Consider the following 13559-nt stretch of genomic DNA (forward strand, 5'->3'; position numbering starts at 1 on the left):
GGGTGGAGTCTCTCGTAATTATTGTTTTCTTCAAATACTAGCATTTTAAATTGCCTTCAAATGGCTAGAACAAGGCAGTTGTCTAACCAGACAATAATCTTTTCAAGTACAGTTACTCACAGCAGCTTTGAACCTTTCAACTTTCTTATGCTTTTCAATTCATGCCATGTGATAAGAACATGAAGTTTCTATGAGAATGCTGACTTATGAAAACATTTTATAATTTAGTGTAAATACATTCAAATAAGAACTTTAAAAATTAGTTTTATAGATTATAGGCAAACTGATTGAGACTTGATATAGTGATGGTATGTTTTCCTTGCTACTCTTGTCTCTCACCATCTAGTATTGGTGCTGGGGATTTCTGCTGAAGCCTAAGATACCAATGCTGCCTTTACAATCTGCTTTATATTAGCTTACAAGATACCCAATCCTGGCTAATTATTTATATATCACAAACCAATTGCAGCTAATACATATATTGTGACATCAATCCAATTCAATAATCTTTATTGGTGAAAAATTCATGAAAAATATTCACAATTAATCCATAATACCCCACACAATAGACATAATATCTTTATAAAAACAATAGACAAAATTCACACACCACCCATACTACACATATACACATCCGTTCTACATTCAACTCCTTATAAAAATCATTTCCAATTTTCTAAACATTCAAATATAACCATTAAATATAAATCTTCACATAACATATCATCAGATGTTAATACATTTCACTTCGTAAGCAGAAAGAGTTATATTGCACTTTAATTCTTGCGTTACAAGAACGTCAATCCTTTTGTTCTCCTTTTGTTCTCTCTACATGTTTCGCCTTTCCTCAGGCTTCTTCAGGAGAGTTTTTTCAAACAATCTCCCACTGCTCATGTACAACATCTATCCATAGGGTCTTCTAAAAACATTCATACAAAAAAATGTTTTTGAATATTCAATTAATACATTTTATATATAAACTTGATCCTTTATAAAGTGCTTCAAAAAAAACTCCCATACCTGCACGTCCCAAAAAAGGCTTGCCCAGACGCACAAATCAGCACATCCTCAACTCTTGTTTCAAAGCATTTCAATTGTTCAAATGCTCTAAACACATCTCTCAAAAGTATTCAAACTAGAAAAAAAACAGATCAAAATGACTTCAAAGAGAAAATCATTCCCTTAAGAGTTCACCAGTGTGCAAGACAACCAAGGATTCTTACCTTTCTTATCTTAGGCAGAGAAACCACCTTCACCTTATTTCAAAGAGACGCCTCCATCGAGTGAAAAAACGGAAGTGAATCAAACTCTTCTCTTCCATCCTTTTAAGCCACACTGCCCCAATCAGAGCTCAACTCAAAACTATCCCCGCCCCTTAGAACATATGGTGTCTAAACCAATTGCCACTAAACCAAATAATTGCCACTCCCTAAGCACGCCAGATTCAAACCAATCACTGAAGACAACAAATGAAGAAAAAAATGAAAAAACTTTGCAGCCTGATGTACCTGATGTACCAGAATCTACCTTGCTAATTACAATGGATATTGAATCACTTTATTCGAATATCCCTCAGAGAGCTACAATAGATTTGGTGCAGGAGATTTTGGATACCAGGTTAGATAAGAAGGTTCCAACACACTTTTTGGTAGAATTGGCTACAATAGCGCTCACTCAGAATTATTTTTTGTTTCAAAATGATTTTTACCAGCAAGTTCATGGAACAGCTATGGGCGCAACGATGGCACCTGACCTCGCATGCTTGTACGTGTCAGCTTTTGAAGAAAAGTTTGTTTATCCATCATTTTGGTACAAGCATGTGAGGTTATGGTGCCGTTACATTGACGACGTCCTGGTTATCTGGTCTGGCACACAATGTGAATTTCAAGAATTTTTTCATTACTTAAATACACAAGATACTAATCTTAAGTTTACTAGTGATGTTCAGAATCAATGGGTTCCATTTTTGGATATGAAGGTGGGAAAGAAGGGTGGAAAAATTGTCACTGAGTTATATCGGAAACCAATTGATAGAAATGGATTGTTACATTTCAACAGTTTTCATCCCAAGCATGTTAGGGAAAATATCCCCGTAGGACAGTTCTTTAGGGTAAGAAGACTCTGTTCCGATGTATTGTCCTTTAAGACTCATGCCCAAGACTTACAAGAAAGATTTAGTGCAAGGGGTTATCCCACACGTATAGTGAAGCAAGCCTATAAAAGAGCTCGACATATTAATAGAGATTTACTGTTACAGCCGAAGCCAAAACAGAATGCACCAGCTTTAGTGTGTGTTTTACCTTATTCAAATCGAGTTGGGGACCTCATAGAGGTTGTTAAAAATCATTGGCATCTTGTGAGTGGCTTTATGGGTATGCAGGATCCCCCTATGTTCTCTTTTAGGAGATCTAGAAATTTGAGGGATATTTTAGTTCACTCAGATTTGGGAGGTAGTGAACACTGGAAAGATACAGCTGGTGGGCATTACCCTTGCACTAAGTGTAGTGTGTGTAAATTGTGTTTATCATTGAAAGATTTTTCACATCCTGTTTCTGGGAAAAAAATTTTCTTAAAGCATTTTACAACATGTCAAACAAGTTCAGTGGTGTACGTTGTACAATGCCCATGTGGGCTATTATATGTAGGAAAAACATCAAGGATGGTGAGACTTCGAATCCTAGAGCATTGTAGCAGAATTAGAAATGTGGTGGAGACAGCTCCCCTAGTGAAACATTGGCGTGAGTACAATCATAAGGTAGAAGAACTTCGTTTCTTTGTACTTCAGAAGGTTTCTGCTAGACGGGGAGGTAATATAAACAAAATATTATTGCAGAAGGAACAACGATGGATTTTTAATTTACAGACTTTGTGGCCAAAAGGATTAAATGATAAGATCGAGTGGGCTACATGTTTTTAGAACCTGTACTCTGGCTGCAAAGTTTTAGAACCTGTACTCTGGCTGCAAAGTTTTTTCATTTTTTTCTTCATTTGTTGTCTTCAGTGATTGGTTTGAATCTGGCGTGCTTAGGGAGTGGCAATTATTTGGTTTAGTGGCAATTGGTTTAGACACCATATGTTCTAAGGGGCGGGGATAGTTTTGAGTTGAGCTCTGATTGGGGCAGTGTGGCTTAAAAGGATGGAAGAGAAGAGTTTGATTCACTTCCGTTTTTTCACTCGATGGAGGCGTCTCTTTGAAATAAGGTGAAGGTGGTTTCTCTGCCTAAGATAAGAAAGGTAAGAATCCTTGGTTGTCTTGCACACTGGTGAACTCTTAAGGGAATGATTTTCTCTTTGAAGTCATTTTGATCTGTTTTTTTCTAGTTTGAATACTTTTGAGAGATGTGTTTAGAGCATTTGAACAATTGAAATGCTTTGAAACAAGAGTTGAGGATGTGCTGATTTGTGCGTCTGGGCAAGCCTTTTTTGGGACGTGCAGGTATGGGAGTTTTTTTGAAGCACTTTATAAAGGATCAAGTTTATATATAAAATGTATTAATTGAATATTCAAAAACATTTTTTTGTATGAATATTTTTAGAAGACCCTATGGATAGATGTTGTACATGAGCAGTGGGAGATTGTTTGAAAAAACTCTCCTGAAGAAGCCTGAGGAAAGGCGAAACATGTAGAGAGAACAAAAGGAGAACAAAAGGATTGACGTTCTTGTAACGCAAGAATTAAAGTGCAATATAACTCTTTCTGCTTACGAAGTGAAATGTATTAACATCTGATGATATGTTATGTGAAGATTTATATTTAATGGTTATATTTGAATGTTTAGAAAATTGGAAATGATTTTTATAAGGAGTTGAATGTAGAACGGATGTGTATATGTGTAGTATGGGTGGTGTGTGAATTTTGTCTATTGTTTTTATAAAGATATTATGTCTATTGTGTGGGGTATTATGGATTAATTGTGAATATTTTTCATGAATTTTTCACCAATAAAGATTATTGAGCTTATATTAGCTTACTGCAAAAGGCAACATATGAAAATTATATAAAATTATAGTTGTCAGTCAATTGTTCTTTGACATCATATATTGAATGAACCTGTAAGGAGGCTTAGGGCCTGTGAGTTGGCACCACACAGAAAGAGCAAGTGAAGCTGATAAAGAGAAAGGGTGCAGGCAAATAATTACCATAATTACTTCGCCATATAGGCATTAGGCAAGGCTGGTCATCTGATGTGATAACACTCACTTTGATGTATCTCAGCAGTTATGCGAGAAGCACACACAAATGTCACTATGTTTTGGGTTGATTGCGATCAGCAGAACAATCAAATGGAAAACAGATTATGATCTACGGATATCAAAAACTGCATTGACCCATTTCTAATCACTGTGGAGATTGAAGATGCTTTACATTAGTCTGATGTTCATTGTGTTATAGTATTGCTGAGGAGCCTCAGGAGCATTGACACATGTACAGCAATATTCGTAATGACACAATATTGACAAGACATAGAGATGAATAAATCAGTTTCAACAAGTAGTTAATGCAGAGCTTCCACACATACATTCAGAATGATACCATATCGCCATGGAAGTATTGGCTACTTTGGTGATCAGTTCTTGGCAGGGACTTCTGGGCTGATATTCAAAAAAAATGTAGTTAGGTGCCTAGATCTACTTAAATGAAAATGTCCCTGTGTCTTTCCAAATTGTGGGCCCCCAATCCATCCACAGGAAATAAGCCTTCTACTACTGCCAGTCCCCTTCTGATTCTCAGGTGCCAGCAGCATTAGTCTAGCCATCACGAGACCGGCCTCCTCCTCCTGCTGCTGCCGCCATCTCCATCTGACATCCATTTGCCATTCCCCAATCGGGACCCAAGGAGATCAGATATAGACAAGTGAGAGAGAGAACAGAGACTCCTAGAATGCAGGACCTCTGGAGCCTGTGTGAAAAAGAGGAGGGAGGGTGAAAGAGACACCCAAAGAAAACAACAGACAAGCTAGAAAAGAATACAATTAAAAAGTGAAAGAAATGACAGAACTATGTAAGCAATCATCCAGACGCATTCATCGGAGGTTTCAAAACAATATATTTTTTTTTTAAAAGGAAACTATTCAAGATTCAAACTCAATCAGTACAGCTTGCATAAATCAAATCTAACTAGTGATAATGTGTGAAAATGTTTCCTTTCTAAAAACAACTCTGACTGAGGCTCTCCTCACCCTACATATTGTGCACTTTGGCATGAAAGATAGGCATAGATCTTCTTGATCGGGGAGGGGGAAGGCAGAATGAGAGGCTCCAGCAGTATCAGTGCAGACCTGCACAATGCCTCGCCAAAAATGTGCTTCAGCTCTCTTCTACTATGGACCACCTCAAAGCATAAAAGCTGGGTTACTCTATGTGCCTGTTCTGTTCTTCATCATAAAAGCTAGGTTACTCTATGTGCCTGTTCTGTTCTTCATCATAAAAGCTAGGTTACTCTATATGCCTGTTCTGTTCTTCATCATAAAAGCTAGGTTACTCTATGTGCCTGTTCTGTTCTTCATCATAAAAGCTGGGTTACTCTATGTGCCTGTTCTGTTCTTCATCATAAAAGCTGGGTTACTCTATGTGCCTGTTCTGTTCTTCATCATAAAAGATGGGTTACTCTATGTGCCTGTTCTGTTCTACATCATAAAAGCTGGGTTACTCTATGTGCCTGTTCTGTTCTTCATCATAAAAGCTGGGTTACTCTATGTGCCTGTTCTGTTCTTCATCATAAAAGCTGGGTTACTCTATGTGCCTGTTCTGTTCTTCATCATAAAAGCTGGGTTACTCTATGTGCCTGTTCTGTTCTTCATCATAAAAGCTAGGTTACTCTATGTGCCTGTTCTGTTCTTCATCATAAAAGCTGGGTTACTCTATGTGCCTGTTCTGTTCTTCATCATAAAAGCTGGGTTACTCTATGTGCCTGTTCTGTTCTTCATCATAAAAGCTGGGTTACTCTATGTGCCTGTTCTGTTCTTCATCATAAAAGCTAGGTTACTCTATGTGCCTGTTCTGTTCTTCATCATAAAAGCTAGGTTACTCTATGTGCCTGTTCTGTTCTTCATCATAAAAGCTAGGTTACTCTATATGCCTGTTCTGTTCTTCATCATAAAAGCTAGGTTACTCTATGTGCCTGTTCTGTTCTTCATCATAAAAGCTGGGTTACTCTATGTGCCTGTTCTGTTCTTCATCATAAAAGCTGGGTTACTCTATGTGCCTGTTCTGTTCTTCATCATAAAAGCTGGGTTACTCTATGTGCCTGTTCTGTTCTTCATCATAAAAGCTAGGTTACTCTATATGCCTGTTCTGTTCTTCATCTTCCGACTGTTAGCTGTGTAAAAGTGCCAGTTCCTGCCAATTAGTGATGTGGGCAGCTATTCATTGGGAACTGGACTAGGACCATCAGCTAATTGCATATAGGCTACCAAAAGCTTCCGGTGGATTGTTAAGGATGAGGGTCCTGTGCAGCCAAACTGGGAATTTGTAAGGAACCACAACACTGCAGTTCACAGAGAATGGCAAATATAAAGTACAAAGCCAGATCAGCAATGGAAAAAAAATAAATCATCGACATCCATAAGGTCTTATGTGCACACAGACATCAATAATGCCAAAGTGTATTTATTAAAATAATGGTTATTATTATTATTGAAGCATGATTACCAAATCTGAACAGTCAGATTTATGTACAACTAATGATCTGGCATCAAACACATCAGGGAGCTTTGCTGACATGTAAATTTGCATTCATATAATCCAAGTCACTAAACTAAGGTCCATGTTCAAGGAAAACACATGATGTGGCCTGAGTTTGGATTAGATATTCCTTTTTATTTTTGGAGCTTCTAGCTTTATAATATCTAATTCTAAAATATTGTTCCAGTTTGCATAGTGTTTATTGTTAAAGGATTTGTCGCATTAAAATAGCTCCTATATTACAGTAGTTAGAATCCAGAAATAAGTGCCATAAAAACAGGAGCTCTGAGTGTAAATTAAACTTATGGAGCTTTAATGCTTTAATATACCAGAGAAAGCAGACCTACATTAGTCTTAAAAACAGCATTTAGTATAAGAAGAAAGGACACTTCTGGATTAATCATTCATTATATAATTGCCATAGTTATAAATTGAAACAATTCCAAATAAAGTCATTGGCATTAATTCATATAATCACACATTGCTAATTGACATCTAACATGTAAAACAAACTATACGCATTCTCCCTCCACCTTGATCTAAAGAGATAACCCTGAGTTACTATCTTTGAGCTGTCCAGTCAGCCATTTATTTCCCTGCTACTGACAGAGTAGATAAAACTCATTATATTTTTATTACAACATCTCCTTAACAGCTTTCCTAATACATTTGATCCCCAAAGGTGTACTTTATTGAATTTACAGAGTGAGCAGGAAACTCTGGTTGGGGAAAGGAGCACCTCTTATTTATTTGTTCAAAAGTCCGAAAATAATCCTTGGTTCATTGCGTGACCCATGAGAAAGATTTGTGAGAGAAATATAAAAAGTGATGATAGTTTCAACAGCGTGGGCAAATCTGTTGGATGAATGTTAATGTTTTAAGGCCTTTATTCATTCACATATGTACAAAAAAACAATCGTGACATAGGACCATACATTTAATTAAAAAAAAAAAAAAAAGACTGGATATACAGTATTTGCACACTGGAAAGGGGATTTACAAACAGGTTTTCATTGCTTATAAAAGCCTAAGCTTAACCCTTAGCATTAACAAAACAAAGGTTCTCCGTCAGTCTGCTTCTGATCAAACATCAAATCCAACTGAAAAGATCATTATTGCTAATGAAAAACTGGAATACATAGAACACGTTGTCTATTTCAGTAGTTATCACTCCCAGAAAACAAATAGAGATGCTGAGGTTGAGCTCAAGATATGCTATTTCAATTTTGCTTTGGGTAGGATGTCTCGTAGGATATTAAAAAATCATGATATAGAATACATAACACTTTTATTTAGCAATGGTAATCCCACCCTTTCTCTACAATTGTGAGTCTTGGGTGACTTATAGAAGACACCAGAAAAACTGGGAGTGCCGGCATCAGTGTGTTCTCTAAAAGATCTTCAGTAAAAGGTTGGAGGATTGCTGGACAAATACTTAAGTCCTTCTGGACATCGATCATTGTATACACTCATATCTGATGCACGTTTATAAACACACAAATCTGTATACACACATATCTGTCTCTGAAGCACGTATGTCAAAACAACTACTCTATGCGTAACATCTAAGAGTGAGAGAAACACAGGAAGCCAAATAAAATGATGTAAAGATATCATCAGCATCATCATTGTTTATTAATTGCTTTTCCAGCTAGGAAGTTCAAAGCGAGTTACAATTTAGGTTATCCTATCTGGTACAACACAGTAGGTCAAACAACCTAGTACTACAAGAGCAATGAGAGAATGTACATTACAGGTGGGTTTCTGGAGTTGGTTAACTAGAACAGCAAGGGATTAAATACAGTAGTGTTTGGTTAAGAACAGAACAATTACAACTGCAATTAAACAGTCAGATTCCCCTTGGTCTGCACCAATTCTAAGTCAGCTACTACGTGCTGGCCGAGGTGAAACCATTACAATTACTAGTTGGGATATAGGCACACAATCAGGCCAATGCAGTATTGGTTTGCGTAAAATGGGCATTCATGATTGAGCGCCCGCTCTCCTAACACAAGCCCAGCCACCTCTCCTGGGCGCACAATGCATTATTTAAATGAGGGGTTGTGCTAAAAAGGATGCGCTAGGGATAAATTTTGCAACCATGGCATCGGGTACCCAGGAGAAGTGGCTGTGTATCGGTTAGGAAAATGGACGCTCAATTAATGGATGTCCATTTCCATGACCTGACTGCTGGCAAATTTTATTTTTCATGCTGCTTCCTGTGGTTCCTCCTCCTCGGGATGATACTAAGTAGGAAGAACCACAGAAAAGCAGTATTTTGCGGTTTTTTGTGGCTTTGGGGGCAGTGTGTGTGTGTGTGGGGGGGGGGGGGGGGGGGGGGAATTAGACAGCGTGGAGTGTGCAAGACTTAATTCCAACCCTGGGGCTGGCACTAAGTTTTCTGTGTAAAAACATGTGCATAGGGCACACGGTGATTTTTTTGCATAAGTGATAATAGCTAATAGCCTCATCTACCTGCATTTACTGTGATGAGCACCATTAGCTACACGTTGTTTTGGACACACATTTTGGATGTGCTAATCCCCTTATTGCATCAAGTGTTAGCCTAACACATCCAAAATGCACGTCCAAGAGCTTGTTAGCCTGTGCTCTAGGCTCAGTGCAAGATATAGCACTGGCCTGAATGCATTATTGAAAGCAAGCATGGTAAGGTTTCCTTTGGTAAGCCAGAGGTTGACTGCAAGCCCAATTAGGTAATAGTTTGTTGCATAGGTATGTGGCTGTGTAGGGATTTAGGGGTTTCTGCCCAGAGTTTAGTACAGTTCAAGTCACTGCTGTGTATCAACAGCTGTTTAAAACCAGGGTTGAGGGGTTTCTCAGCATGGTGTTAGCAGCCATAGAAGCTGATCCAAATAGATACACTAAATCTTAAGAGATTCGGCATTAATCCCAAGCATTGGAACCTGGCAGCTTGAGAAAGGATAGCTGGCAAAATGTAATTAAAGAAGGCATTTAATCTTTGAAGAAAACTGTTTGCTGGAAAACAAGATATAGACAACCGCTATGCAGCAGCCATGGTTCAACATTTCCTTCCAATACCCTTTGTAATGTCTTTTTATATTTGCAATTCAAAAATTGGACTTTTCAGTCACATGAGGATGCACTTAAAATAATTGCTGCCTGGAAAAATATCATTCTGCTTTGAAGGATTGCCATCATTCTTCCTCAATATGGATATTAATATTAGGGATGATGAATGTTTTGGATTAAATTTGAGTACCATTGAGCAGTGTTGAACCTGAGGGGCTTCAATGAACAGTGATGAAGATGAGGGGCTCCATGTAATTAGCTCACTTGGAACAGGCTACAAATGGGATTGGATAAATCTGAGCTATTTCCCACATGATCTGGCTGAATCTAGACCAGAAGCCAGTCTGTTTTTCAGGATATCCACTATGAATATGCAAAAGATATAATTACATTCACTTCTTCCATTGTATACATCTAGATCTCATGTATATTCATATTCATTATAGATATCCTGAAAACTAAACTAGCCAGATTGCCATTAAGAACATAAGACTTGCCATACTGGGTCAGACCAAAGGTATCAAGCCCAGTTTTCAATTTCCAACAGTAGCCAATCCAGGTCACAAGTATCTGGCAGGATCACAAGGGGAAGATAGATTATCCCAAGAATAAGCAGTGAATTCTGCAGCTCTATCAATAATGGTAAATGGACTTTTCCTCCAGGAACTTGTCCAACATTTTTTTAAATGCAACTACACTAATATCTTTCACCACATCATCTGGCAATGAATTCCAGAACTTAATTATGCACTATTTAAAAATATATTTTCTCTTATTAGTTTTAAACACATTATCTAGTAACTTCATTGTACTTTTGGAAAGAGTAAAACAACTGATTAATGTTTACTCGTTCCATTCCTCTCCTTATTTTATAGACCTCTATCATATCTCCCCTCAGCCATGTCTTCTCCAAGCTCGAGTCCTAACCCCTTTAGCCTTTCTTCATAAGGTAATTGTTACATCCCCTTTATCATTTTGGTTGCTCATATCTGTACCTTTTCTAATTCTGCTATATCCTTTTTGAGATGTGGTGATCAGAACTGCACACAATACTCAAGATGAGGTTGCACCCTGGAGCAATACAGAGGCATTATGATATTCTCCATTCCTTTCCTAATAATCCCTAGCATTCTATTTGCTTTTTTGGCTGCTACTACACACTAAGGAGAGGATTTCAATGTATTTTCAACAATGATACCTAGATCCTTTTCCTTTTCCCATAAGTTTTTAATTTTCTAAGAAGTCTCTCATGAAAGACTTTGTCAAATGCTTTCTAGAAATCCAGATATACTATACCAACTGGTTCACCTTTATCCACATGTTTATTTATGCCCTCAAACAAATATAGCAAATTTGTGAGGCAAGACTTCCCTTGGCTAAATCCATGTTAGCTTTGTCCCATTAAACTATGCCTATCTATATGTTCAGCAATTTTATTCTTTATGATAATTTTCTACCATTTTGCCTGGCACATATGTCAGACTCACTGGGCTGTAATTTCCTTGATCATCCCTTGATCCCTTTTTTAAAAATTGGTGTTACATTGGCAACCCTCCAATCTTCAGATATCATAGTTGATGTTAATGATATTTTACAAATTTCCAATAGCAGGTCTGCAATCTCATTTCTCAGTTCTTTCAGCACTCTGGGATGTATACTTTCTGGTACAGGTGATTTGCTACTTTTTAGTTTGTCAATTTGCCATAGTACATCTTCCAGGTACTCTAAGATTTGTTTCAGTTCCTCTGAATCATCACCTTTGAATATTATTTCTGGCATGGGTATATATCTCTTACATCTTCCACACTGAATACCAAAGCAAAGAATTAATTTAGTCTCTCTGCTATGGCTTTGTTATCCCTAAGTTCCCCTTTTACACTTTGATCATCTAATGGTCCAACTGACTCCCTCATAGGCTTTTTATCTTGAATGTACCTGAAAAAGATTTTATTATGAATTTTTGCATCAACAACAAGCAATGTTTTCAAATTCTCTCTTTGCCTTCGTTATCAATACTTTGCATCTGATTTGCCAGTGCTTATGCTGTTTCCTGTTTTCTTCAGTCAGATCCCTTTTCAGTTTCTTGAAAGATGTTCTTTTAAATATTATAGACTCTCTCACCTCACCTTTTAACCATGCTGGTAGTCATTTAGTCTTCCTTCCACTTTTTTTAATGCATACATCTGGTCTGGGCTTCCAAGGTTGTATTTTTAAACAATATCCATGCCTGAGCTAAGCTCTTAAACTTTGAAGTTGCTCCTTTCAGTTTTTTACTAACCATTTTCCTCATTTTATCATAGTCACCTTTTTGAAAGTTAAATGCTATCGCAGTAAATTTCTTTAGTGCATTCCCTCCAGTAATTAAGTCAAATTTGATCATGTTGTGATCACTATTGCAAAGTGGCTCCAGCACTGTTATCTCTCGCACCAAATCCGATGTTCCACTAAAGTCTAAAATAGTTTCCTCTCTTGTTGGTTCTTGTATCAGCTGCTCCATGAAGCAATCATATATTTCATCTAGGAACTTTACTTCTCTAGAATGCCCTGATGTAACATTCACCCAGTCAATACTGGAGTAATTGAAATCACCCATTATTACTGTGCTGCTGATTTTGTTAGTTTCCCTAATTTCTTTTAGCATTTCATTATCTGCTTGTTTTTGCTGGCCAGGTGGATAGTAATACACCCTGACTACTATTTTATTCCCCCTTTCATCTGGAATTTCTATCCATAAAGATTCAACATTGCATTTTGTTTCCTGCAGAATTTGTATTCTTTTAATTTAATTTAATAATTCATTTAGAGCCCTTAAGGAGAGGGAGTCCCAGTCATAATGCAATGGCAGCCTTTAGTGGATAAATTTAGGAGCATGAGTGCAGGGTTCCAGAAAAATGCCTGGTGCAGACCGTCACTACAATGACTGAGCTAAATGAATTGGAGGGATGTAAAATAGCGATTAAGAGCCAAGGGAGTTGCAAATAAAGATTCCTCTCTCCCTAGACCAAGAGGCTGGTTCTGACTGAATTGGAAGCCAGAAGGACTAGGAGAAAATTGTCGGGCAAAAAAAAATAAATTTAAGTTTATGACTATTCAGAAATAATCTGGGAAAATCTGAACATTTTCAAAGAAAATCAGAACCAGATTCAAACTGGGTCAAAAGAGCCTGATTATCTAAGTAAATGTGAGCCACATATTTGCCAATCTATACCTGGATTTGAAGTGAGTCACATGAGGTTCAACCATCTCTAATTAATCACTTAATGAATCAGTATAAGATCTTATATACATGCGCTAATCTGCTTCCAATGTTTGCTTACGATACTCTTCACACATGACATGAAAAAACCATGTATCTTACCCTGAAAAAGTTACTTTCTGCATCTATATCAATGGTAAACATTTTACAACCAGAGAAATTGCCCATCTACAATTTATTAGATGACAGAATCTTTGTGGTTAGCTTAGAAGCTCTGGGATTCATAGCACATAGCTGGACCCCTGATTGGGGTTCATACTAATCTTTATTATGTCTAGAGCTGATCTAACATCTAAAGGCACTGGAGAAATCACTTTGGTTTGAACCAGCTGTAAAGGTCTGAGAGCGGCTAATTTTTTCTTGCTCTTGAAGATTCTCCACCAGCCTCAGCCAGGTGCCATCTGACATGAAACCAGGCTATTTCAGGGGCCTTAGTCAACAAATGAGCAAATGAGAGAAAGTTGAGCATCTATGGAGAAGTGGGGAGGAGGTGACATGTAAGAGAGAGGGAGGATTATGTACTTATAAAACAAAAACAGCTCGTCTACTTACTTTGTTGTAGTTTTGT

The 13559-nt window shown here is 37.4% G+C and overlaps 1 protein-coding gene and 1 long non-coding RNA gene across 2 annotated transcripts; one reads left to right on the forward strand and one right to left on the reverse strand.

Annotated features, from left to right (window-relative positions):
- Positions 1-881: 881 nt before the first annotated feature.
- Positions 882-1401, reverse strand: LOC115100485. Its single transcript, XR_003859100.1, has 3 exons — positions 1224-1401; positions 1021-1135; positions 882-919 (listed from the first exon to the last, which is right to left on the reverse strand). It is a non-coding gene; the product is annotated as an uncharacterized LOC115100485 (long non-coding RNA).
- A 444-nt stretch (positions 1402-1845) lies between these two features.
- LOC115100255 lies at positions 1846-3680 on the forward strand. The gene is made up of 3 exons (XM_029618621.1): positions 1846-3234; positions 3322-3436; positions 3537-3680. Exon 1 carries the CDS (start codon positions 1973-1975, stop codon positions 2915-2917), a length of 945 nt encoding a protein of 314 aa, XP_029474481.1. The 5' UTR covers positions 1846-1972; the 3' UTR covers positions 2918-3234; positions 3322-3436; positions 3537-3680.
- Positions 3681-13559: the final 9879 nt, after the last annotated feature.

This window comes from Rhinatrema bivittatum, chromosome 10, assembly GCF_901001135.1.
Source record: "Rhinatrema bivittatum chromosome 10, aRhiBiv1.1, whole genome shotgun sequence".
In the NCBI taxonomy this organism is placed as follows: domain Eukaryota; kingdom Metazoa; phylum Chordata; class Amphibia; order Gymnophiona; family Rhinatrematidae; genus Rhinatrema; species Rhinatrema bivittatum.

Excerpts from the sequence above, each read along its gene's own strand:
- LOC115100255 (XM_029618621.1), top strand. The coding sequence starts at position 1,973 with ATGAAGGTGGGAAAGAAGGGTGGAAAAATTGTCACTGAGTTATATCGG.